The sequence below is a fragment of the Molothrus aeneus genome, chromosome 14 (genome assembly GCF_037042795.1).
Source record: "Molothrus aeneus isolate 106 chromosome 14, BPBGC_Maene_1.0, whole genome shotgun sequence".
NCBI lineage: Eukaryota > Metazoa > Chordata > Aves > Passeriformes > Icteridae > Molothrus > Molothrus aeneus.
Window position 1 is genome coordinate 2,434,337 of NC_089659.1, and position 22,426 is coordinate 2,456,762.

At 47.9% G+C, this 22,426-nt stretch overlaps 1 protein-coding gene across 1 annotated transcript; it reads right to left on the reverse strand.

Moving 5' to 3' along the window:
* Positions 1–34: 34 nt before the first annotated feature.
* Positions 35–21,470, reverse strand: ZDHHC15 (zinc finger DHHC-type palmitoyltransferase 15). The gene is made up of 12 exons (XM_066559306.1): positions 21,329–21,470; positions 18,418–18,444; positions 16,251–16,345; positions 15,452–15,572; positions 13,168–13,237; positions 12,772–12,804; positions 11,575–11,695; positions 10,295–10,427; positions 9,005–9,131; positions 8,344–8,453; positions 7,137–7,219; positions 35–6,177 (listed from the first exon to the last, which is right to left on the reverse strand). Exons 1-11 carry the CDS (start codon positions 21,468–21,470, stop codon positions 7,176–7,178), a joined length of 1,023 nt encoding a protein of 340 aa, XP_066415403.1. The 3' UTR covers positions 35–6,177; positions 7,137–7,175.
* Positions 21,471–22,426: the final 956 nt, after the last annotated feature.

A 22,426-nucleotide genomic window follows, 5' to 3' on the forward strand; every position in this document is an offset into this window, starting at 1 on the left:
CCTGAGCATAGGAAATAACCATTCACAAGTCTAATGAATTAGCCAAAAATGGTTTTAATGCAGTCCTTGCCTGCAGTGCAGTATAAACCATAATAAAAAACAACAAAGCAGAACATACAGGATATTCAGCTGTAGAAACTGTACAAACACTTGGAAAATGCCAGTGAAACTCCACAGAGCATCAGCATAGTCAGAGCATTGGTCTGACAGTAAAAATGAGTATCCAAGGCTTCTGTAAAAACCCATTTGATATCAAAAGTCTCAATGCCAGCAGCAGCAGCATTAAACTCCTGAACACAACACCCCAAGGGTGGGCAGCAATCCTGGTGTGAGATTCCTTGCAAAATAGTTACTTCCCATTGAACTGGGGGCAGGGATGTGCACTAAAGCAGCAGTTCTGACTGGAACACTGCCAGCCCCGGGTCATGCTGGGCTCCTAAGAGCACCTGGATGCTGTTCCCACTCAGGGGCTGCTGCTGTGTCCCAGCTCTGGCAGCCCCATGGCAATGGCAGTGCTGATCCTGCCCCAGAGGGAGCTCCCAAAGGGCTCCCCTGACCCCCAGCAGCCCCTGCAGTGGGGCTCTGCTCCAGCCCCATCTTCCAGTGTGTGAAAGCCCCTGGCTTTTCTGGGATGACATTAAACCCTCCTGCTACACTGACAACACCACGACTCTGCCACTCTCTGATCCTGAGATTCAGCTCAGTTCTATCTTTGAGGGACCCCTTTGCACCACAAACAGCATTTTCAGATGAGGAGCAGCCATCTGAGCAGGCAGATTATACATTTATAAAATTACAAGACCTTTCCTACTTGCTGTGTTCCTAGCCCAAAGTTCCCTGCTGCAGCAGTGGAGTCACTGTGAGTAGCTCCACGAGCACAGCAGGAAGCCATTCCATAGTGTAGTTAATTCCAAGGAGGATGGAGCTACATCAGAGCAGAGGAAGCACAGCTCCACCTGCTCAGCCTGCTCTCTCCCAGGGAGGGTCACCTGCACCAGCCCAGCAGTTCATGGCATCAGCAGAGTTCCAGGACACAGCCTGGAGGCTCCCAGATCCTCCAGAAAAAGGTGGGGGAATAACACACCAACACTTTCACTTTGGCCTTCTGTTTCTCTTCCAGAGGGAAGTGCTGAGAAGGGAGTGCACACACCTTCCCCAGGGTAGAAAGGAGAGGGGGAGGCTGATTTTGTTGGTTTTCAGGTTTCCTGTGGGATTTAGTGCAAGGTTCAACCCAAGGAAGTGCTTCAGGAAGTACTGAAAGAGCAGGGAAGCTGTCAGGTGAGCTACCTGCATGTCCCAGGGCTGTCTGGCAGCACTGCATGCAAGCAGCCATTTCTTTTCAAGCACAGCTGGAATAAGAAGCAGAGATGATCCCTTTGTCCTTTCTGTTGGATTTTTTAGGGTTGTGGTTCTCCCCCCCCCTCCTTAGCATGATTTCTTTTTTTTTTTTTTTTTTACAATGGCTGTTACCCACTAAAGTTTCACAAATGCTGCTGTAAATCTTAAAACCTCATACAGAAAAAAATAGTATTTTAAGGAGCATGCAGGCATGAGCAACTTACAGGCTTGTATTTGAAATGTAAACTTACATTTTATTTCACAAGGTTTACATCCCAAATGGAAGCTGGAGAATGAAGAAATGAGGCTTTAGGAAAGAGAAAATGCAGGAGGTGGGATCCTGCTCTAAGCAAAGCCAGCTGGGCCTGATGATGGGAACCACAAACCAATACCTGACAAACAGAGAATAATTACAAATAAAATACATGGCACAACTGCATAAAATGACACCTACTCACCTTCACAGTATCCAAAAAACCAGCACAAGCAGCTCAAAGCTGAAAATATTTAACTGCATGTTCAGGAGGAAGAGGGAATGCTCCAAGTGGGATGGGAAAAGGACCAGAGACTAAAACCCTGCAGCAGCAGTGGGTGTGAGCTCGGTGCTTGTGAGCAGGGCAGGGAATGCAGCACTGGGCAGGAAGAGCCCATGGCAGAGCCAGTGCAGGGTCTGCCACACCAGAGCCCCTCTGCCATGCAAACACCTCCAGTGACCTCAATCATCTGATCAGGTCAGGTGAGTTCAGGTTTGCAAGTGTTCTGTAATAAAGCAGAAGCTGATAGAATTGGAAAAATATCAATAAAATTGAGGTATTTTCAAGTACTATGGATCCATTTCAGAAATCTGTACCACAGGAGTCACTGAAATGAAAACATGACCCTTTTGAGTTAATTAGTTCTGGCTTAATAAACAAGGTCAGCAGTGGCTCCTTCCCCTGCTAATTAAACCCTTCCATGAGTGCCTCAGCTCTGCACAGAGTAACTGCTCAGCAGAGTAACTGCACAGAGTAACTGCTCAGTACATCATTCTTCATAGCTAAATTCAGGGGAAAAATAGGGTTTTTTTTCCCCTTTTACATTTTACATTCATATCACATGACAGACTTTTTGCATCAAGTTGTGCTTTCAGTCCAGACCAGCATCTAGAACTCCAGAGCTGCAGCTGGTGTGGATTTTGCTGAATCCATTCCTGTTGGGCCCAGGAAGCAAACATTCATTGCATAGTGTGATTTGGAAGCTTCCTGACTCACCAGTGGCTGCACCCCACACACACTGGGTACAGCCTCCTCTAACATACAGAAGTGCTCCCTGCTTGAAGGAAAACAAAATTATCCTACTCCAAAAACTTCCAGTCAGCAGGAGAAACCAAGTCCAGGTTCCTTGGGCAGGACTTGCTGGCCCAGGGCTGGACTTAGGACAATTGCACACAGAGAAACATCAATGTGATGCTCTGTCTGGGGTTTTGTACCTAAATGGAAAGGGGACAGAAGGGGGGAGGTGACAGTGGCTGTTAGTGGTCAGTTATTCTAGAGGATGAATCCAGGAGTAGAGGGATAACAATGGAGGCATCCCAGGAAAGTCCAACAAAAGAGCTCCCTCCTTTCCCATGGTGAGACCACTTGGAAAAGCTGCTCCAAGCTGAGAGAGCTGTAGTGCAGATCCAGTGGTGAGCAGAGAAAGCAGCTCCTGGAGGGGTGGGGACAGTTCCCCTGCTGCTCCAGGCTGGAGAGGAGCACCAGAACTGACACTCAAACCTCAATTCTCCAGGTTCCCTGCACGGAGCTGCACCTACAGCACACACCCAGAGGGTGACAGTGACACTGCTGGCAATCCCAGTGGGGACACTTTGGCTGCTCCTGGCACACAGAGGGCTCAGGTGTACCTGGAATGCTGGGCCATCAGCACAGGCAGTGTGAGATCCACACAGGATGAGCTGGAATCACGGCCAGCTCCCAGAGCTGCAGTGTCCTTGCTGTTGATGGGACTGGGGGATGAATCCCATTCTGGAATGCTGGCATGGAGGGGGCAGGCAGGGCAGAGCTCTGATGCCACAGCCCTTACAGTCAGTGACAATGGTGGAGAGCCTCTGGATGAGGATCAGGGCATGGAAAACAAAGGAGGTGCTGCAGGGGGTTACCCCTGAAGAGCCATTTGCAAGTTAAAGGAATCTATCACACACTGGGCTGAATATTCTCTCTTTTGTCACCACCTGCAGAGTGACCACAGCAGCCTGAGGAATTTCTGTTCTCCAGTGCATTTACTCAGCATAAAAAGGACAAAGGCCAGGGGTAAAATAAGGATATCATCTTAAGTGAGCAGAAGGAAACAAAATGGAGCTGCTCACTCAGACATGTGGGTTTTTCCCATTTTGTTCTGCCTCATTTTACACAACTTTTGGGCTTGTTTCACATTTCATTAAGCTTTCCAGCATCTGATGTGTGGATATTGAGAAGTGGCTCTGAAGTGATAAACTTTGTGTTGTTCTAACAAGAGTTTGTTCCAGCTATGGGAGGCTGAGCTGCTTTAAAGGAAAGGGAAGAGATGACCATAATTAATTACAAGAAAAGTGACTGAATAAAAGTTACTTGGAAACATTTAAAACCCTTTCTCAATCTGAGCTTGGTACCTGTGCCATCACAAAGATATCTGCCTTAGTATGAGAAGACAAAACCTGATTTTCAGAGCAGCAGCAGGAGCAGGCAGGGGAGCTCTGCTGCTGCTGCCTGGCACAGAAACAACTCAAATAATGGCAGGGCTGGAACCAGAGCCAAACCCAGGAAGGGCACAAGAACCTGCTCAGAAAACTCCTGTAAATCCACACAAGCTCTGGAAAAATACACTTCAGCTGGCAGGATGAAACAGAACGTCACCAAATCACCTTCCTGGTTTGATATACCAGGAATTTAAACTTTTTAAAGGCACAAATAGCACCTCTGTAGGTGCTAAATTCTGGCTGTGTTTAGCTGCCATCATCCTCTCAAGCTCCCCCTCCAGAGCACATTTTGCCAGGAATGAGGGGATTAATTCAGCTGTCACCTTGCATCACACACAGCACAAGGCCCAACACCAGATTTACATCAGAAATGCAGCTTTAGATTGACAGGAAAAACCCTTCCAGCACTCAGCAGCCGTTTGGTGACAGAGCCACTCAACAGATGGGGCTCAGGTGGCTGAAGCAGGAGCCTTTTCAGTGTTTGGGCCACCCTGAGGAGAGACACAAACCCACAGGAGCCCGGGCCAGCCCACCTCAGCCCCTCACAAGCCAATTCAGCAGTGAGACATCCCAGGGGGGTCAGCACTGCCTGCTCCACACAAACTGCAGAGGCTGAGGGACAAAATTCCATCCCAGGGCATGGAACAGCCAGGAGTGAAACACCTTCTCTTAGGGAAGGAACCTCTGCAAGGCTCTCCTGGCTCACAACACATTCCCTGTGGCAGCAGCAGCAGCAGAGGAACAGAGGAAAAAAGGGGTTTATTCTGTAGGCAAAGCCTCCATCACCAAATTCACTCATCAGCTCCTTTCTCCTGCCATGCACAGCTGCTCCTGTAGTCACTGCCAACACCAGTGGGCTGATAACAAACACAATAATGGGATAGAAAATGGTACTAAATGATCCTAGAGGGAATACACCAATACTTTTAGCATGCACCTAATTCAAACAAGAATGATGGACTGGGCTGAATCATGCAGATTAAAAAAAAAAGGACTCAAGTCTAGAAAAATATCCATAATCCAGCCAGCCAAGTCTCAGTTCCATTCCCCAGAACAGAAACAGGGATACAGCTCTTTGACTGTAAATGCAGCAAAATGCAGAAACAAATCTGATCACCTCTTAGTGCAGAAACCCCTGAAGCCAGTCAGTGCACTGAGCTGGGAAGAAGTCTGAAAAAATTCAATATCCCAATTGTGTTTTCAGCATTTTGGGGCTAAAGCCACCCCTGTGGAGTGAAACTCCAAACATGACTCTTGGAGCCAAACTTTCAGTGCATATTTCAAATTCACATCTTCCTTTCTGACTCCATGAACACACAAATCTCCATCAAACACTGATCCAGGAATGAGATGATGCTTTAACCCTAGGAATTAATGCAAACTGGACTGTCTGAAGTTCCCTTTTGCATTTTAGAAGCCTACAAGTAGGATGCAAGAACACTATAACCCAAACTCAAGGAAAATAACATCCCCCCTAAAAACCTTTTAAAAAAATCTATGGCCACAATATTCTTGAATCTTGATACTGGCAATGTGAATATTTTATTTTCACTCACAGCTGCACATGTACATGTGCATGTTCAGCACTTTTGCTTTCAACACTCTTACATTCAGCTCCCAGTTTAGTGCCAGATTTAACTGGGTCTGTCTTGCATTGAGCTGAACTCACTCAGAATTTAAATACATTAGAAAATGCCACTTGTCAGAGAAGGTTGGAGAATCAGCCTCAAAATAAATAACCATCCCCAAGAATATTATGGCTTGGAAGAATTTCAAGAGCTCGAGTCCCTGATGTTTGCAAAATGAAAAGGCCTTCGGAAACGCACTCGCATCAACATTTGTACCTATTTGGAATAAAAAATATATAGTATTTATAAAATAAAGAGAGCAGGCCAAAGAAGACTGGCCACAATCACTCTGTAAAATCGTTCTGTTAACTCTGTAACTTAAATTTATAAAGCCTTGGGACATCTGGACAGCAGGATTCCTGGAGAAGCACTGTGGAATGCAGATTCCCATCAGACAATACTTCAGGATGTTTTCTCATCTTGAAGATCCACCTGTTTTCTGCCCCTCAAAACGGAAGTCCTTGCCAAGAGAAGGGGTGTTGGCTCCTGAGAGAGAAGCTGAAATTTAAAGAAATACAAATGTGCAACCATAGCACTGCTGTTATGAGGGACTGAGGGCTGATCTGGGCTTTGGGAGTCACTTTAAAGCCATGAAGAACAACAGGAAAATGCTGATTTTGCCTGCCCTGGTGGGATGGCAGGATGCAGCCCTCACAGAAGAACACTCTGGGGTTTTTCTAAGTGCAACAAGGCAAACTCCTACAATGTGCCAGCAGCCCACTGAGCAGTGTGGAGGGGAGCCAGGCAGGGATTGCAGTGCCTGCCTCACAGTTACTGCCTGCCCTGGGACTGGGAGGGGCACAGCCCAGCTGGCAATTGCACCTCCTGCCACTGGGCCAGCAGGGGCTGTGCTGGAACCCCATCGGTTCCATTGCCCTGGGGCAGCAGGACACTGTGCCCTCCTCACTGCCTGGGGCAGGACGTGTGTGGGCATCTCCCCTGTTCTCCAAGCCAGAGCAGGAGGCAGAGCAGGGAATGTTCTGGAAGCAGCACCTGCTTCAGCTGGTGTGGGACTCACCTTTTCCAGGGGGAGGGAAAGCCTGGAGAGGAGTGACAGCTGATGTGACATTACAGGGCACTCCCTTGTATCCCCAGCTGCAACTTGGCTGTGCTCAGCTCCAGATAACACCTTACCTGCACCTTCCCACACCTCCCACAGGCCCCAGAATTTCCATCCTGCCACTGTCCCAGCCATGCTTTCCAGAGGAGCTGCAGGGCTGGTGTCCTCCCCTTCACAGAGCGCTGGTGGCTCTGGTGTCACCTGTGCCACACCCAGCCCAGGGCCTCTGAGAGCCTCTGCTGCCCTCCAGGGCCCCTTGAATAAGGGATTTCTGGGCAAGCTGGAGAATATTTTTCTGGAGAAATATTTTTCTGCTAAAGCCCAAACCTTTTCAAGATCACCTCCCCAGTCCCTGCAGAGCAGTGGCTTTGAGGGAAATAAAGGAAGAAACACTGACCTTTCTGATGCAGCTTTACACCACTGTGCTCTCACACTGCTATGTCTCCCTTTCTATGGCAAGGGATGAGGCTTCACCAGAACCTGTGAAAACCAAAGCAGTTAGAGGCAAATAAAGCTGGTTTTCTCACTGAGAATACATTTTTCACTAAGCATGGGATTGTGTTTTTAAGGATAATTACAAACAAAAATAGACAAGCACTTGTCAGAGAGAACTGAACAGCTGTTTTTAACTGAGATTATTATTGGCTTTATTTATTTCATAACCGAGTCACAAGCTTTGAGGCCAAAAAGACAAATAAAGGTCTTGCAGTTTTAATGGAACATTTCAGGTCTTTCTGGTTAGACACTTTTACTGGTTTACCTCTGTTGTGTAAGAGAGAATTTGAATATTTCAGTTGAAAGGACCCACAGCTCATCCAGTTCAACTGCCTGGAAATGTCACTTATTTTATAAGCTCCATAAATTGGGAGACTTCATATAAGCTCCAGACCATAGTCTGGGGTCTGATCTAGCCAGAAATCACTTCACTGCCACTGTGTTCATATGGAAGAATTAATTATTTATTCATGGAATTTAAAGTTTGTAAAAATTGGAAGAAGCTCTGACTCATTCCTAAAGGAGTTATTTTAAGCATCATTAAAAATTCACAGAAATGCCATAGTTTGCTATTTTAAAGCCAATTTTGTTGGTTTAAAAACTCATTTGTGTTACCTTGTATAAGTACCAAAATGTATAGAACCAAGCAGGGAGAGCAGGTAAATTTACTCTGGAAATAAAGCTGGACAAAGTATAAAGCAGCTTCCTAAATGCATCCCTGAACTCAGTGTTTGCATGCCTGATTTCACACACTGTCACAGGACAAATACAGTTCAACAAATCTAAATATTCTCCTCCTTGCAGCACCACTTTACATCCCAAATAACTGGGCTGCATGCAGCAACATTTACATGTAAATACTCTCAGTTTGTGGCAACTTCACTTTCCCTAACCCTTGAAACACCTTTTAAGTTCATTCACCTGCAAGTAGAAATTATTAAAAAAAAGAAAGAATTGTTTCCAAAGCAGAGCTTATCTTTAGTCTGTGCTCATTAATCAGTTCCCAGCTTCTCAGGGACTTAAGCAACACAGTTTTTTTATTTGATTATCTCTTATAGTTCATTTATTGGCGCTGTAGGTCAGGACAACTAATTGCACTGATTCCTTACCCTGAGGCTCTTCATCTATTCCATCCTCTTCCCACTGCTCCTCATTTGTCAGGAGAGGGTTCCGAGCTTCACTCAAGGTTCTCATGGGGAAAAAGTGTCCATCCCCCTGGCTGCATGGAAAAGGGACAGAGGGACACTGCAAAAGCAGCAAGGACTCTAAAAGATGACAATTTCTCTACATTTTTCCTGCAAAGTTTTCTGTTGCCAGTATTTCCCATGTTTACTTAAAATCATGTTCAAGCTTGAAAAGCACCGAGTTTGTTTTTCACTTTGGTTCTCAATTTTTTCAAGGTCTCTGGAGTACAAAAGTTGAAACTTGTGGCCTGGAATCCAGTAATTTTTAGCAGAAGGTAAATATGTTAATTTGATCAAGTAATTTGAATACAGAAAAAAAAGCCCTGGAAAAATTAACTTGTGGGCAGTTAGAACTGAAGGGGAACTAAGGAAAGCATTTATGAAAACTAAACAAATAGATATAAATTTGATCAATTTATCCCAGAGATTCTTCAGGGCAGAAATCTCACTTGTGTTTGAGTGACACCCAACAGGAAATGGCCCCACTCTTACTGAAAGACACATAAAACCCCCATTTTCCTGTAACCAAAGCCTGTACACAAACTGAAAAACTGTAATTACATCAGCTTTTAGCAGGGTTACTTACCTAGAGGCAATAGGCAGCAACCAGAGCTTTTTTTCTTCCCCAAACACTTGCTGGAGATTCTTCACAAAGCCAAGATTGAATCCATTTTTATCTGGGCCATTTTGAAACACTGGAGCTGAGAAAGCCTCTGCAAACAGAGGCAATTTCGGTGGAAGAAAATAAAAATCAATAGAAACACTCTGAAAGAGTTGTGCATCTTGTAACCATCTAAAGACAACATGATTTAACAGATTATAGATACACAGCACTACAGAGTTTCAAAATCATGTTCTTCCCATTTTGCAAAGCCTGTAAAGATTTTCCAGCTGAAGGCAGGAATTTGGTTGTGCAACTGAACCTAGAGAACAGTCAAAGCAACCCACAAGGGGTTTCATCCAGAGAATGGGGTTAAAAGATCTTCCTGTGGAACTGATGAAATTCAGAGGGTAAAAGTTGCTAGGTAAAAAACTCTGCAGGATGAAGGAGGTTGGTGTTCAGTGCATATTCCAGAAGTGGCACTGCAGATTTAAATCCCCTCATTTGTTAATGTTAGAGTGAACAAGCTCTAGGGATAAACAAATGCAAATAAGCTCTGGGTTCTGGTGGGGCATAAAATTAAGAAAAGAAGGGAGAGAAGAACCTTGAGTGTCTTAGGAACAGTTTGATCTCCCTTCTCAGCTGCTGCACAGGTCTGATGTTTTGGGATAGATGAGCTTCAGTGCCCCATGAAATGACTTTTGAAGTAAATAACTTGATAAAATCAGAATATTTGCACTCTCTTGATAGTGTCTGTTTTGTTACAAAACTTTATCCCAAAAGCTTTGAAAGTTGAACATTTATCTAAGGAAAGGCAAAGAAATTTTGGCAAAATGATGCTATTTTAGATGAGAATTTCTTTGATTTCACAGTCACAACTTCTTTGCCTTTATCAGTGAGGATGGACACTGTGTTTCCCAAGCTCACCAAGCTGATTGGGGTGCACCTCAGTACAGGAATAAACCATTATTCCTGAAAAGCTGCACTCATTTCACAGCAAATGCAGTTTTACATATGCATAACACTTTTATAATTGGACTTCTACACATTAAGGCTCTGGTTTCCCTAACAAAGCTTTTGTCACACCAGCTAATAAATGCAGCTCATTTGCAGTGACAAATTTCTGCAGCTTGTACCAAGATCTTAAATCTTCCTCCCCTCATAAACCAGCAGGAATGTACAGAAATAGAACAAATGCCTTTTTTCTTCTCTTTTTTTCCTTCTTACAGCACTTTTGGTGTGTCTTACTAGAAGGAAGAGACCAAAGAGCCTTACCTAGAGTGGATCTGTTCCTGCTGACCAGCCAGCAGTGGTAGCCAAACAGAAACATGAGGCTCACAAAGAACATGATTGCCACAAAGAGAAGGAAAAGGATGTGAAATTTGGAGCGTCCATTGGTCAGCTCACCCTGGAAAGGAAAGCAACACAGAGCAAGTGATGGGAACAAATTCAAGATGGAAATTATTTGTACTTAGAAATATAATTCTAAAACTCCTCTTGGGAGTTCTCAAACTTTTACAGACAAAAGTGAACATTATTAAATAAAGCAAAAAGAGACAAAGAAATGAATGTGGTTCATTTCCCCTCCTGTACCACAGCACAAAGAGTGGGGGGTGTTATTAACCCTTGGTATGGCTCTGAGCCAGCCCACCACAGCTGCCCAGGTGGGCATGAGGAGCACCCTGTGCCTGGGGAAATGAGCAGGTGGGAGCTCTTGAAGCCCTGTTTAAGTTCTGCTGAGGTTCCTGTGCATACATTAAAATTCTGCACCTTGCTCAAGGTAAGCCCAGAGAAAGCTGCCCTGCACATCTGCAGCTATTGGGGAGTGTTAGAACTGAGCACAGATGGATGGGGAAGGGTTAAAAGCCAAGTGGGACACTCCAGGCAGAAGAAGGGCTCCTTTCCCTCTGCAGCACAAGAGCCAGGTGCCAGAGGTGCCCAGCAGGGACACGGGCAGGCTCTGGGGACATCCAGGGCTCAGGGCTGTGCCTTGCTGAGTGTGGGGAACAATTAGTGCACAGCAAAGGTACCTAAACACAAACATACACAGGTACTGAGCACAGGGGACAGAAACAGAGACCAAGGGCCAGTGTCTTACTGGAGCTGTCAGCTGGCCTTGCTTGCATAGAAACAACCAGCAGTTACTGGATAAAAGCCTCCTTTGGGTCACTGTTTTTAAATTGAGAAAGGAGGCCTGTGGGGGTTAGAAAATGAACAAGGGGTTTTGACCCCTTTTTTTCTTTTCAGTAAATATGTACAAATCATTGCCAGGACCTTACACATCAATGCCAAACTTTCCAAGGGACACCCATGCAAACACTAGGACAGGGAAAGGACAGGACCTCTCTGCCAGAAATAATCTACAGTCTGAAATTCCTGGCTTCTTGCTTTGTGCATTTTGGGCATCTAACGGGAGGTGGAGTCCCAAAGGGCCCAGGAAACAGCTCCCAGGAAAATGCAGCCCCTCCACTGCCTGAGGGCAACAGAGCACCGAGAGTCACTAAAGCCCACGAGACTGACGGGAGATGAAAAAGGAACCGGATTTCATGACTTACTGTCCAATACTTAATGAAATACTTGAAGACTGTTGCAGCAATATACAAGCAATACAACAAAGAATAGGCTAAGAACAGTAGAAAGAATTTGTAGTTAGAAAATCCAATGCAGTTATTCACCCTGGAGGACAAAAGCAAAGTTGAAATCAGGATTGGTGCAGCACACGGTGGTTGTAACACAAAGAGCACGGACCAGTTTTGGGGGGTTTGGAAGCCCTGGGTCACACAACCGAATTTGCCAACGAGCAGCTCCCCTTAGTGGCCGAAAGGGAACAGAACCCGTGGCTCCGCTTTTCCCTCCAACCCTTCCCGCGGGCCGAGGAGAAGCACAGCTCCGACTTTTGGAATTGCTTTAAGGTTGGTACCACAGCTAAATGGGTCACAGAGGCAGCAGCTCGTTCCTCCTGTCTGCCTCTTGTCCGCCAAGGAAATCTGAGCCGGGAGTTCTGTGCTGCTTTATTCCTTTGCAAACCTCAGGAGCCACCTCAGCCCTGCCTGTTTGTTACACACAGCCCAACTCACCCCACAGCTGGTTGGAATTCTCCATGCACAGGACAACTCTAGAAAGGAACACGGGGATGTACAAAAACCCCAGAGGGTGTTTGTGTCAGAACTCAGGTTTGGAAAATCCTCTCCAATTTTGATCAGCAGGAAGGTTCAGGTAGGGAAATGTTTGTGTCGTTTCTGAATTCTTAAATCTTCCTTTTTTTTTTTTTTAAAAAAAGGAGGAATTTAAGAAATTTAGTGGCAGCAATTCTGAAAGGTGTAAAGCTCAATTATTCCATGCAGCTTTCTGCACAGACTGTCTCTGACTATCATCAGTCCAGAAACAATCCATGTGCAATTGTTTTTATTGGAAGCACCCCAAGTGCAGCTGAAACACTGAGAGAGCCCAAAGGAAAGGCTAAGCTGGAGTTCTTTTCAAATTTGCATAATAGTTAATGAGTGAATTAGCAGTTGGGGTTTAAACTTTATCAATATTATAGCATTTTTACACATGGGTTATGGAGCGAATGTGAATGATTTGTTAAAATTTTATTTCAGGCAATTTCAAAGTGCAATTATTTTATAAGTTTCCCAAACTAAAGAGATGGATGGCCTAAAATGTGAGAGGCATACAGACATGAGAGGAATACAGAAATATATCTAAGTAACCTTTCCTTTCAGAAAACCACAAACCAGTTATCTAGGACATACCATGGACAATGATGATCCATTTTTAGCACACACCTGCAAAAGGACAAAAAAGAAAAATGGAAGATTTTTAATTGGTACTTCATTACCAACTGCAGATCAACAGCAAAACTTTGATTTTTGTGAGGTTTCTACACTATAGATACTCAAAATGATGCTGTCTCTAAGTTTTTTAAGGCAGATATAATTTTAAGATGGAACATTTCTTAGTGTTTGAAGACCAAGCAATGTCCTTATGGAGATAGAGACATGAGAATGATTCCTGCCCTGGAGCACTGCTGGCTGCAGCTGGGACAGAGAGCCTGGGGAACCTTTTTGTGTAAACAGACACAGGAAGGAGCAGCCCACTCCCAAAACCTTGTGGTGACTGTACTTAGTGAAGGACAGCCCATGACTTACATGGCACAAACAGAGCAGTGGTGACAGCGGTCAGGTTTGATCAGCTGGCATCTGTCACAGAACCGAATCCCTGCAGTCAGAGACAAATGAACACAAAACTGTGGAAAAGTGCTCTTTTTTCATGTCTTAGTTGATACTGGGCTCATTTCCTAACTATTCTTTTTCTTTCCTCTCTCACTTCAGCAGGTGACCTGGTGTTTGCTGCAGGTCACAATCAGGTAAGCAACACTCATCATTCTGAAGGACACTTGCAGATGGGGCAACAATGAGTGAAAGCACAAAATCATAGAAACGTGGAAGGCTTTGGGCTGGCAGGAATTCTAAAGCTCATCTCATTCCACCCTCTGCCATGGCAGGGACACCTCCCACTGTCCCAGGCTGCTCCAAGCCCTGTCCAGCCTGGCCTTGGACATTGCAGGGATCCAGGGGCAGCCCCAGCTGCTCTGTGAACCTGTTCCAGGGCCTCAGCACCCTCACAGGAAGGAATTCCTTCCAAACATCTATCCCAAACCTGCTCTAACTCATACAGCCAGCTCCAAAGTGACAAACCAAAGCTGAATCCATCCATATTTACTCAGACTACCTACATTTCCTTTTGACAATTCCCTATTTATTCCAGTTCTCTGCTTCTTTGGTTTGCCTGACAGAAACAAGCAGGTCAGAGCCTCCAGTATGAACACAGATTTCTTTAAACTGTGAAGGGAGTGCAACAGGCATTTAACCACTGAACACAGTCCAGAAAACTGATCACAGAAGTATGTGCTGCATCCCTAAGCCAGACTCCATTTTAAGTAAAAATTATGACAGATTTGATTATTCTATTGCTATTTCTAAATACAGACAGCACATGTGGGCTTTTGGACTGTAAATCCAAAGGGTAACATCTTGCTTCTCAAAGGCAGCACCTGGAACTGCACTGAATCAGAGGGTTCAAGGCTTTTTTTGGTTTTGCTGTGAGCAGTGGAGAGCAGGGTGCCTGGGAATGCTGTGGCTCAGCAGGGTGCTCTGGGTGCCAGCCTGCGCTGCTGGGGTGGGACTGGGTGGGTTTGGGGTCTGTGCCGGGCTGACCTCCATTGCCTGTCCTCACCTCCATTGCCTGTCCTCACCTCCATTGCCCGTCCTCACCTCCACTGCCCGTCCTCACCTCCATTGCCTGTCCTCACCTCCATTGCCCGTCCTCACCTCCATTGCCCGTCCTCACCTCCACTGCCTGTCCTCGCCTACAGTGCCCGTCCTCACCTCCATTGCCCGTCCTCACCTCCACTGCCCGTCCTCGCCTCCATTGCCCGTCCTCACCTCCATTGCCCGTCCTCGCCTCCAGTGCCTGTCCTCACCTCCATTGCCCGTCCTCACCTCCACTGCCCGTCCTCACCTCCATTGCCTGTCCTCACCTCCATTGCCTGTCCTCACCTCCACTGCCCGTCCTCACCTCCACTGCCCGTCCTCACCTCCACTGCCCGTCCTCACCTCCACTGCCCGTCCTCACCTCCACTGCCCGTCCTCGCCTCCACTGCCCGTCCTCGCCTCCACTGCCTGTCCTCGCCTACAGTGCCCGTCCTCGCCTCCATTGCCTGTCCTCACCTCCACTGCCCGTCCTCACCTCCACTGCCCGTCCTCACCTCCACTGCCCGTCCTCACCTCCACTGCCCGTCCTCACCTCCATTGCCCGTCCTCGCCTCCACTGCCCGTCCTCGCCTACAGTGCCCGTCCTCGCCTCCATTGCCCGTCCTCACCTCCACTGCCCGTCCTCACCTCCACTGCCCGTCCTCACCTCCATTGCCCGTCCTCACCTCCATTGCCCGCCCTCACCTCCATTGCCCGCCCTCACCTCCATTGCCCGTCCTCGCCTCCATTGCCCATCCTCACCTCCATTGCCCGCCCTCACCTCCATTGCCCGTCCTCACCTCCATTGCCCATCCTCACCTCCATTGCCCGTCCTCGCCTACAGTGCCCGTCCTCGCCTCCATTGCCCGTCCTCACCTCCACTGCCCGTCCTCACCTCCACTGCCCGTCCTCACCTCCATTGCCCGTCCTCACCTCCATTGCCCGTCCTCGCCTCCACTGCCTGTCCTCGCCTCCATTGCCCGTCCTCACCTCCACTGCCCGTCCTCACCTCCATTGCCCGTCCTCACCTCCACTGCCCGTCCTCGCCTCCATTGCCCGTCCTCGCCTACAGTGCCCGTCCTCACCTCCACTGCCCGTCCTCACCTCCAGTGCCCGTCCTCACCTCCAGTGCCCGTCCTCGCCTACAGTGCCCGTCCTCACCTCCACTGCCCGTCCTCACCTCCATTGCCTGTCCTCGTGTACACCGGCAGCTTCCTGGCGATCTCGGCGAGGATCTGCCGCTGCACCTCGGGCCGCTCCTCGTTCTCGTAGCGCTCCTGGTCAGCGTAGGACATGTGGAACTGCAAGCAGAGGGCACCAGAGCAGCGCTCAGCCACGGGCACCACTGAGCTTTCACTACAGGAGCCTTTCAAACACAGCTTTGGAAACGCTTTTACCTCCAGCTCCTGAGATTAATGCCGAGGGAAATGTGGTTGTTAAGAAGACAAAGGGAGGCAGTGAGTGCTGGAGAGCCAGAATACTGAGAGACACAGCAATAAGAAATGAAAAAGTGAAATTAAGGCTCATAAAACAACTTACTAGAATTGCTCCTATTGCTGCCCTAGATGAATACCATTACTCATCTTTATAACACATTCAGCACCTCTCTAGTGAGCAAGAACCTTTATATTTTTAAATTTTTAAAACTGGAAGTAGTTGTTATTTATAAATTTACATTCTTGTAATCAGGATCAGAGCAAGGCCGAATATATTTGGAGTGCCACACAAATATTGACCTCATTTTGTTGCCTCAATCTGAGTGTTTTATTGCTATTTCATAGAGAGGTAAAACAAAATGTGAAAAAAAGGTAAATCTACTAATCCAAGCAAGGTGACAAAGTAAATATTGGGTTGAAAAGAATTAAGAGACATTTGCCTCTGACTCTCCTCTTCAGATGAACTAGACTGAAGGATTTTTGAGTTCTCTTTAACATCTGTGCTTCTCTTTTTCAAGGAATGAAAGGTGTTGGCTCTCTTACCTTTTTGCCTGGTTGTATTGGGAGAGTGAAAACAGACTTCCAATATGTCCACACAAAGAGCACAAAGAGAATATGGAATACTACAAGATAGGCCACTAAAAACAAAACAAGAAAAGAAAAAAAACCAGAAACAGAGTAATGACTTCTCAAGCAAAGGTTTCATCCACAATGGGCATAATTCAAATTTTGCACAACAAAGTCAAAAAAAAAAAAGGAAAAAGGAAAATACAGATATCCATCCAGTGCCACCCATTATTGCAGTCCAGCTAAACCTCATGGCTGAGGGTCAGCAGCACCCCAGAGCTCAGGAGTGACCAAACTCAGAGCCTCCCCTGCTCCACCTGATCCCACTCTTTGGGAGAGGAAGATGAAGCTGCCACAGAATTGTCCCACAGGGCAGGTGACAACCCCATATCCCTGGGACTGACAGGATTCCTGTCTCTTCCCCACATCCCAGGCACAAGCCCAGCAGATCTGGCTGGTGCTGAGCTGGGTAAAGGTGAATTTTGCTCCTCCCAGTATTGGGGTTCAGTTGCTGCTAAAAGCAGTGGGAAGCAGAGAGTGCACTGCCCACTCCTGCACCATGCTCTTCCTGTGAGAGCAGAAATGATGTGAGCTTTACATCACCAGGAAAAGCCTAATTAAACATCTTTTACATTTGCCACAACTGATCCAATAAATCAGGAAAACTTCCCTCAAATTGATCAAAACAGGGCTTGTGATTACTGAGGAAGAATTGCAAACCAGCCCATGTCAGAACAGTCTCAGTTCAACGTGCAAATCTGATTCCAGAGCCTTTGGCATTAGCAGGCATTCCATGGCCAGGGAGCCAAAGGAGCTGTCCTTCAGCTGCACAGACTATTTGCCATTTCTTTACCACTCAACTCAATAGGACATTCTCAAAGGTACAAGATAGTTTTATTTAAACACATCATTTCATTGCAATAACAATCTCATTTCCTCATTTCATTTAAGCTTCAAATTCTAGAAAATAAGATTAAAATAACTAGTTGGAAAGAGAAATCTAAAATTCAAACACTTCTTAACTATGTCAAAACACTTCTTTTCCTGTGTGAAAACTGGTAAAAAAGGCCAAATGCATCAGTGAGATTTTCTAATGAGACAGCAAATGATGGGACACATCTCCCAAGGATGTGATGGACTGTGGGAAGGAGCTGTGAATCACAGCTAAGTCATTCTCATGCTCCACTACAGGTGGAGTTGAGCCATTTTTAATTATTATGGAAGGAGATAAATCTTGCAACAGGTTTAATTTGGTTGATCAGCTAGCAGCACATTAGAGAAAGCTGACCTGGAGATGCACCAACAGATTAGGCAACAATTAACTTTCTTCTGTCATTAACATCCTGCTTTCTGCAGTTTCTCTTTCTGTAGCAATTTCAAACATTAGAGCTGCTCTATAGAGGAAAGGGAATTTACTGGATGCAGCAATCTGGAGGATCTTTAAATGTCAGCTGGCACTGCTCTTCATGGAACAGTTTACACTACACCTACTCCTGCCCTTCACAACCCCTGAAGAAGAAAGTCCCCAAGAGAACACCTGGATTAGCCAAAAGCATCCAGAGCACCTCCAGGAAAGAAGGAGGAAAATGTTAAAATAGCCACTGACTCCTTATTCTGAGAACATGGCCATTACCTCCACCAACACACCGGTCTCAGGAGTGCCACTGAGCAATCCTACTGTGCTGTGACTCAGGATCTGCTAGTGGGCACCAGAACCGAGGGAGAAAACTTAGCAAAAATAGCTTGCACTGAAAGATCAAACAGAACAGTGAAAAAAGCCAGGTGGGCTGCAGATGGGAACCAGTATTTTCTGTTTGGCTTGTAAAATCAGCTCTGGAAATGTGAAAGGGAAAGGGAGAAGAGGGGTGTGGGTGTGCACAGACACACAGAGCTCTTCCTGAAAGAGCCAGAGGGATCAGAGCCTTTCCATGCTCTGCCCAGACTGTGACTAGACAGAGCATTTCCCAGTGCACCCAGGAGCTGCAGCATCTGAGCACCTCAGGAGGGGGCAGTTACAGGGGGAAACACTGAAAGAGGATGTACCTTAAAAAATAACAGCAAATATGTCTGATATTTCAGCCAGAACATTTATGAGTCCTTCTACACGAGGGGTGCATGGCAAATAATAAATGATCACACATACCTTTCTCCACAGGGTTGCTCACAGTCACTGGAAAAGAAAAAAAACAAGTGTCCACAGAGGAAATATGAATCCCAGAGAAGTTTGTGACAATTAACATTTCTGTGTGAAATACAGCCATTTTAGGAAAAATGTTCAAATTCAAGAGGCAAAGAGAGAGCCCACAGCTCAGCATCAAACCAAAAGTATCCGTACCAACTCTTCACTCACGCACACACCCACAGCAAGATGTTCACTCACTCGTACTTATGCTGTCTTTTCCCTGCTTATAAAATATATTCCGTATATTTTGCATTAGAAATATGATAAAAGCAATCCTCTGGTGACAGTGAGAAGATCACCAGGGCTCCTCTAGCACCTCTGTCTCTGCATTTACCACATACTTGCAGCTGCTTTCTACTGATCTTCAGGTGGTCTTGACCCTCCACTGTAAGCACTGTTCCAAAGCATTTCTGCATCAACAGGATTAAAAATTATAAATTTCTCAGCTTTGGCCAAGTCAGCAACTGCAGTGAGTTCATTGTTTTTACACCACCTACCAGCAGAAATTTTACAACCCCTTCTTACTCCACCATAATGAGAGAAAAGCCCCTCCTAACAACAGAAGGCCTCTGAGCAAGCAGCAAAAGGTGCATTGTTCAATGCCTTCTTGTAGTGACTGTTTGAAAATCCATCCATTATCTGAAAAGCCAGCATCCAAGTTTAACAGAAGAGACAAGGACAGCTTTCTTGAACTGAAAACAGGGAGTTCAGTTAGAAATATCTGTGATATTTCTATAGAGCATTGCTTGGAAAACAAAGCTTTGTGACACAGAGCGATGTAGATGAAAAAAGAAACCGAATCTTTGTTGTGTCTCTGCCCACTCAATTTCAGGTAAACAAGACTGTTAGGAAACCTCCTGTTTTTCCTTTGCTTTGCAGCCAGTCAGGCTGTGATGAGCTTTTCACAAGCATTGCCCGGCTCCCTCCTGACCACACCTGCAGCAGGGCCTGGCCAAGGATTTACCTGAGCCAAGAGCACAAAGATCCAAAAGGTTCTGTGGAGGATCATCGCTGTCACCGCGACAGCAGCCACCAGCCAAACAAGCTCTGAGGCCTCCTCCTGTGACTCACTGGCCAGCCCAGCACCGAGAGCTCAAAGAGCATCAGGAGATGCCTCCCAGACATCACCCCCACAGCACTTCCAGTGCTCGGCACAGCTGAAAATGCAAATCCAGATTCCAGACAAAGCTTCGCTATTTACAGGCTCCCAGCAGCTGAGAAGAGGCAGCCAGCTCAGCAAGCCTTGCTGGCTTAGAAACGTGGAGAGAGACAACATCCTGCTTGGCAAGTCACAGCACAGGCCAACAGTTCATGCTCAAATCCTGAAATAATTCAATCATTGCAACTTCTGCATAGATAAACTCCTCCACACACAAATAAAAGCAACGAGAGAGAAACGGGGCAAAAAAACCGGGTGGGTGTGGGCAAATGAATGAATTTAAGCTGTGATTCCACACAGCAAGCTGAGCTCCTGCCAGCTGAACCAGCACTTGCAGAGCAGCACAGCCCCAACCCAAACCTCACTCGAATCACCTGAGCCTCTTCCAGCAGCTGCACTGGGACCTGGGATCAGCCCCTGCTCAGTATTCCTGAATTTGCACAGCACATCTCCAAAGACTGACAGTGTTCCAGGAAAATACTCCACATTTTTTGTCAAATCTTCTAATGACAGTTCCATGCACCTCAGAGATATCATCCAATGTGAATTCTTGAAAGAAACAGCCCACAGTCTCAGAGATGGGATAAATGTGATGAAGTGTTTGGGGACTTTGCCAAGATGCTGATTAAAACAGACCAAAGAAGCTGCATTTCATTCTAGCTCCCATGGAGAAAAAAACCAGCAGGTCTCACTGCACTGCCAACCCTAACAAACACCTGATTGAAGTTTGCTGTGCAGCACCAGAAGGCAGCTCCTGCCCCAGGAACATCTCAAACCATCCTTTCTGGGACCTCTGCTTTCATTTGTCTGCCTTCCTCTGTCCTGAGGAGTCACAGCTCCTTCTCACAAATGCACAAATCCAAGCTTCCAGCTCTTCTCTTCACCAGAGCTGACAACTCTTTTTTCCAATAGCACAATAAACCAGACATAACAAACATAAGAAAGTTTGCAACTTACTATACAGTTAAATTGTTACATTAAATAAACAATTACTAGCAGCATAAAGCTTCCTCTTCTAAAATGTAGTGTTTTCTGTGCTACTGTAACAACCCCACGCCCGAGTATGATTCCATATAATCTATTTCTTTCCTTTTCAGAATACAAACATAAAACGATTGTACGGCAGGGCACAGCCCGATGTTTGTTACTGTTTAGCTCATAAATCACATCTGGACCTTATCAAATCACAGCAACGCCGCCTTTCACGGTGGGATCACCGTCCCAGCCTCCCAAACGCCACCTCCCTGCTCCAGGGACACACAGAACAAGGGCCCAGGACCGACAGACAGCACCCCCAGCCCGCACCCCGCCCGGCCCGGCACAAACCCTGCGGAAAGCGGGGCAGCACGGCCGAACCCCCCTGATCCCGAGCAGGACTCGACCCGTACTGAAGTGTTTGGATCGGAGCCTCGGGACACCGGGGCGGGCGCGGGGCCCCGCTCACACCGCGGACACGGCAGCAGGAGGAGGAGGAGGAGGAGAGCGAGGAGGAAGTGGAGAAGGCGAGGAAGAGGAGGAGGAGGAGGGAAAGAGGAAGAGGAGAAGGAGAAGGGAAAGAGGAAGAGGAGAAGGAGAAGGGAAAGAGGAAGAGGAGAAGGGGAACGGCCGAAGTCCCCGGCCCGCCGCGCCCCCCGTCCGCAGCTCCGCGGGGGCCCCGGCAGCACCGAGGGACGGCCCGAGGCGGGGGCCCCGCTGGGCGCGGGCGGCGCTCACCGAGGCAGAGCTCGCAGACGTACGCGTAGTAGGACCAGAGCAGGAGCAGCGCGATGAGCAGCACGGGCAGCCAGGCGAAGGCGCGGCGGCAGCAGCGCAGCCCCCGCCACAGCGCCATCCCGCCGCCCTCAGCGACGCGCATCGGCGCGCGGCTGCGCGGGCTGCCCCGGGGCCGGCGCGCTCGGCGCTCGGCTGAGCGGCCTGCGCGCAGCGGCGCCCCCTGGCGGGGCGGGCGGGCAGTGGCGCTCGGGCTGAGGGAGCGGCGCTGCGGCCGCGTTCACCTCACAGCCCGGCCGAAGGAGCTTCGCTCCGGCCGCTCTGTCCCCTCACAGCCCGGCCGAGGGAGCTTCGCTCCGGCCGCTCTGTCCCCTCACAGCCCGGCCGAGGGAGCTTCGCTCCGGCCGCTCTGTCCCCTCACGGCCCGGCCGAGGGAGCTTCGCTCTGGCCTCGCTGTCCCCTCACAGCCCGGCCGAGGGAGCTTTGCTCTGGCCTCGCTGTCCCCTCACAACCCGGCTGAGGGAGCTTTGCTCCGGCCGCGCTGTCCCCTCACAACCCGGCTGAGGGAGCTTTGCTCTGGCCTCGCTGTCCCCTCCCAGCCCGCCCGCGCCGGCTCTGTGCGCTGAGGACGGCAGGGACGCGGTGCTGCTGCCCCTCTCTCAGCCCTGTGGGCACACCCGGGGCGCTGTGTGCCGCTCCGGGCTCCGCAGAGCAGCACACCCGGGACTGCCGAGGTGATGGCGGGGCTGAAGCATCCCTGAGGGGAAGGCTGAGGGAGCTGGGGCTCAGCAGGCTCGGGAGGAGACGGCTCATCCATAAATGTCTAAAAGGAGCTGTCGGATCATGCGCCAGGCTTTGCTCCGGCGGCCCAGCAAGGGCACCAGCGGAACTGATGCTCGGGAAGTTTCAGCTGGACATAGGAAGAACTTCCCTGGCAGTGCCCAGCCCTGAGCAGAGAGCAGAGAGGCTGTGGGGTCCTCCTCCCTGGGGATATTCCGGAGCTGCCTGGACACGATCCTGTGTCCTGTGCTCTGGGATGGCTCTGCTGGAACAGGGAGGTGGCGCCAGATGGACCCACTGTGGTGCCTCCCCTCCTGAGCC

What these genes read in the sequence shown, in the direction of transcription:
- ZDHHC15 (XM_066559306.1), bottom strand. Translation starts at nt 21,470, where the DNA reads ATGCGCGTCGCTGAGGGCGGCGGGATGGCGCTGTGGCGGGGGCTGCGC. An exon ending in GAGCAACCCTGTGGAGAAAG is followed by an intron (nt 16,346 to 18,417) that starts GTATGTGTGATC and finishes TTTTGTTTTTAG; the next exon opens with TGGCCTATCTTGTAGTATTC. An exon ending in CAGGAACAGATCCACTCTAG is followed by an intron (nt 9,132 to 10,294) that starts GTAAGGCTCTTT and finishes CTCTGTTTGCAG; the next exon opens with AGGCTTTCTCAGCTCCAGTG.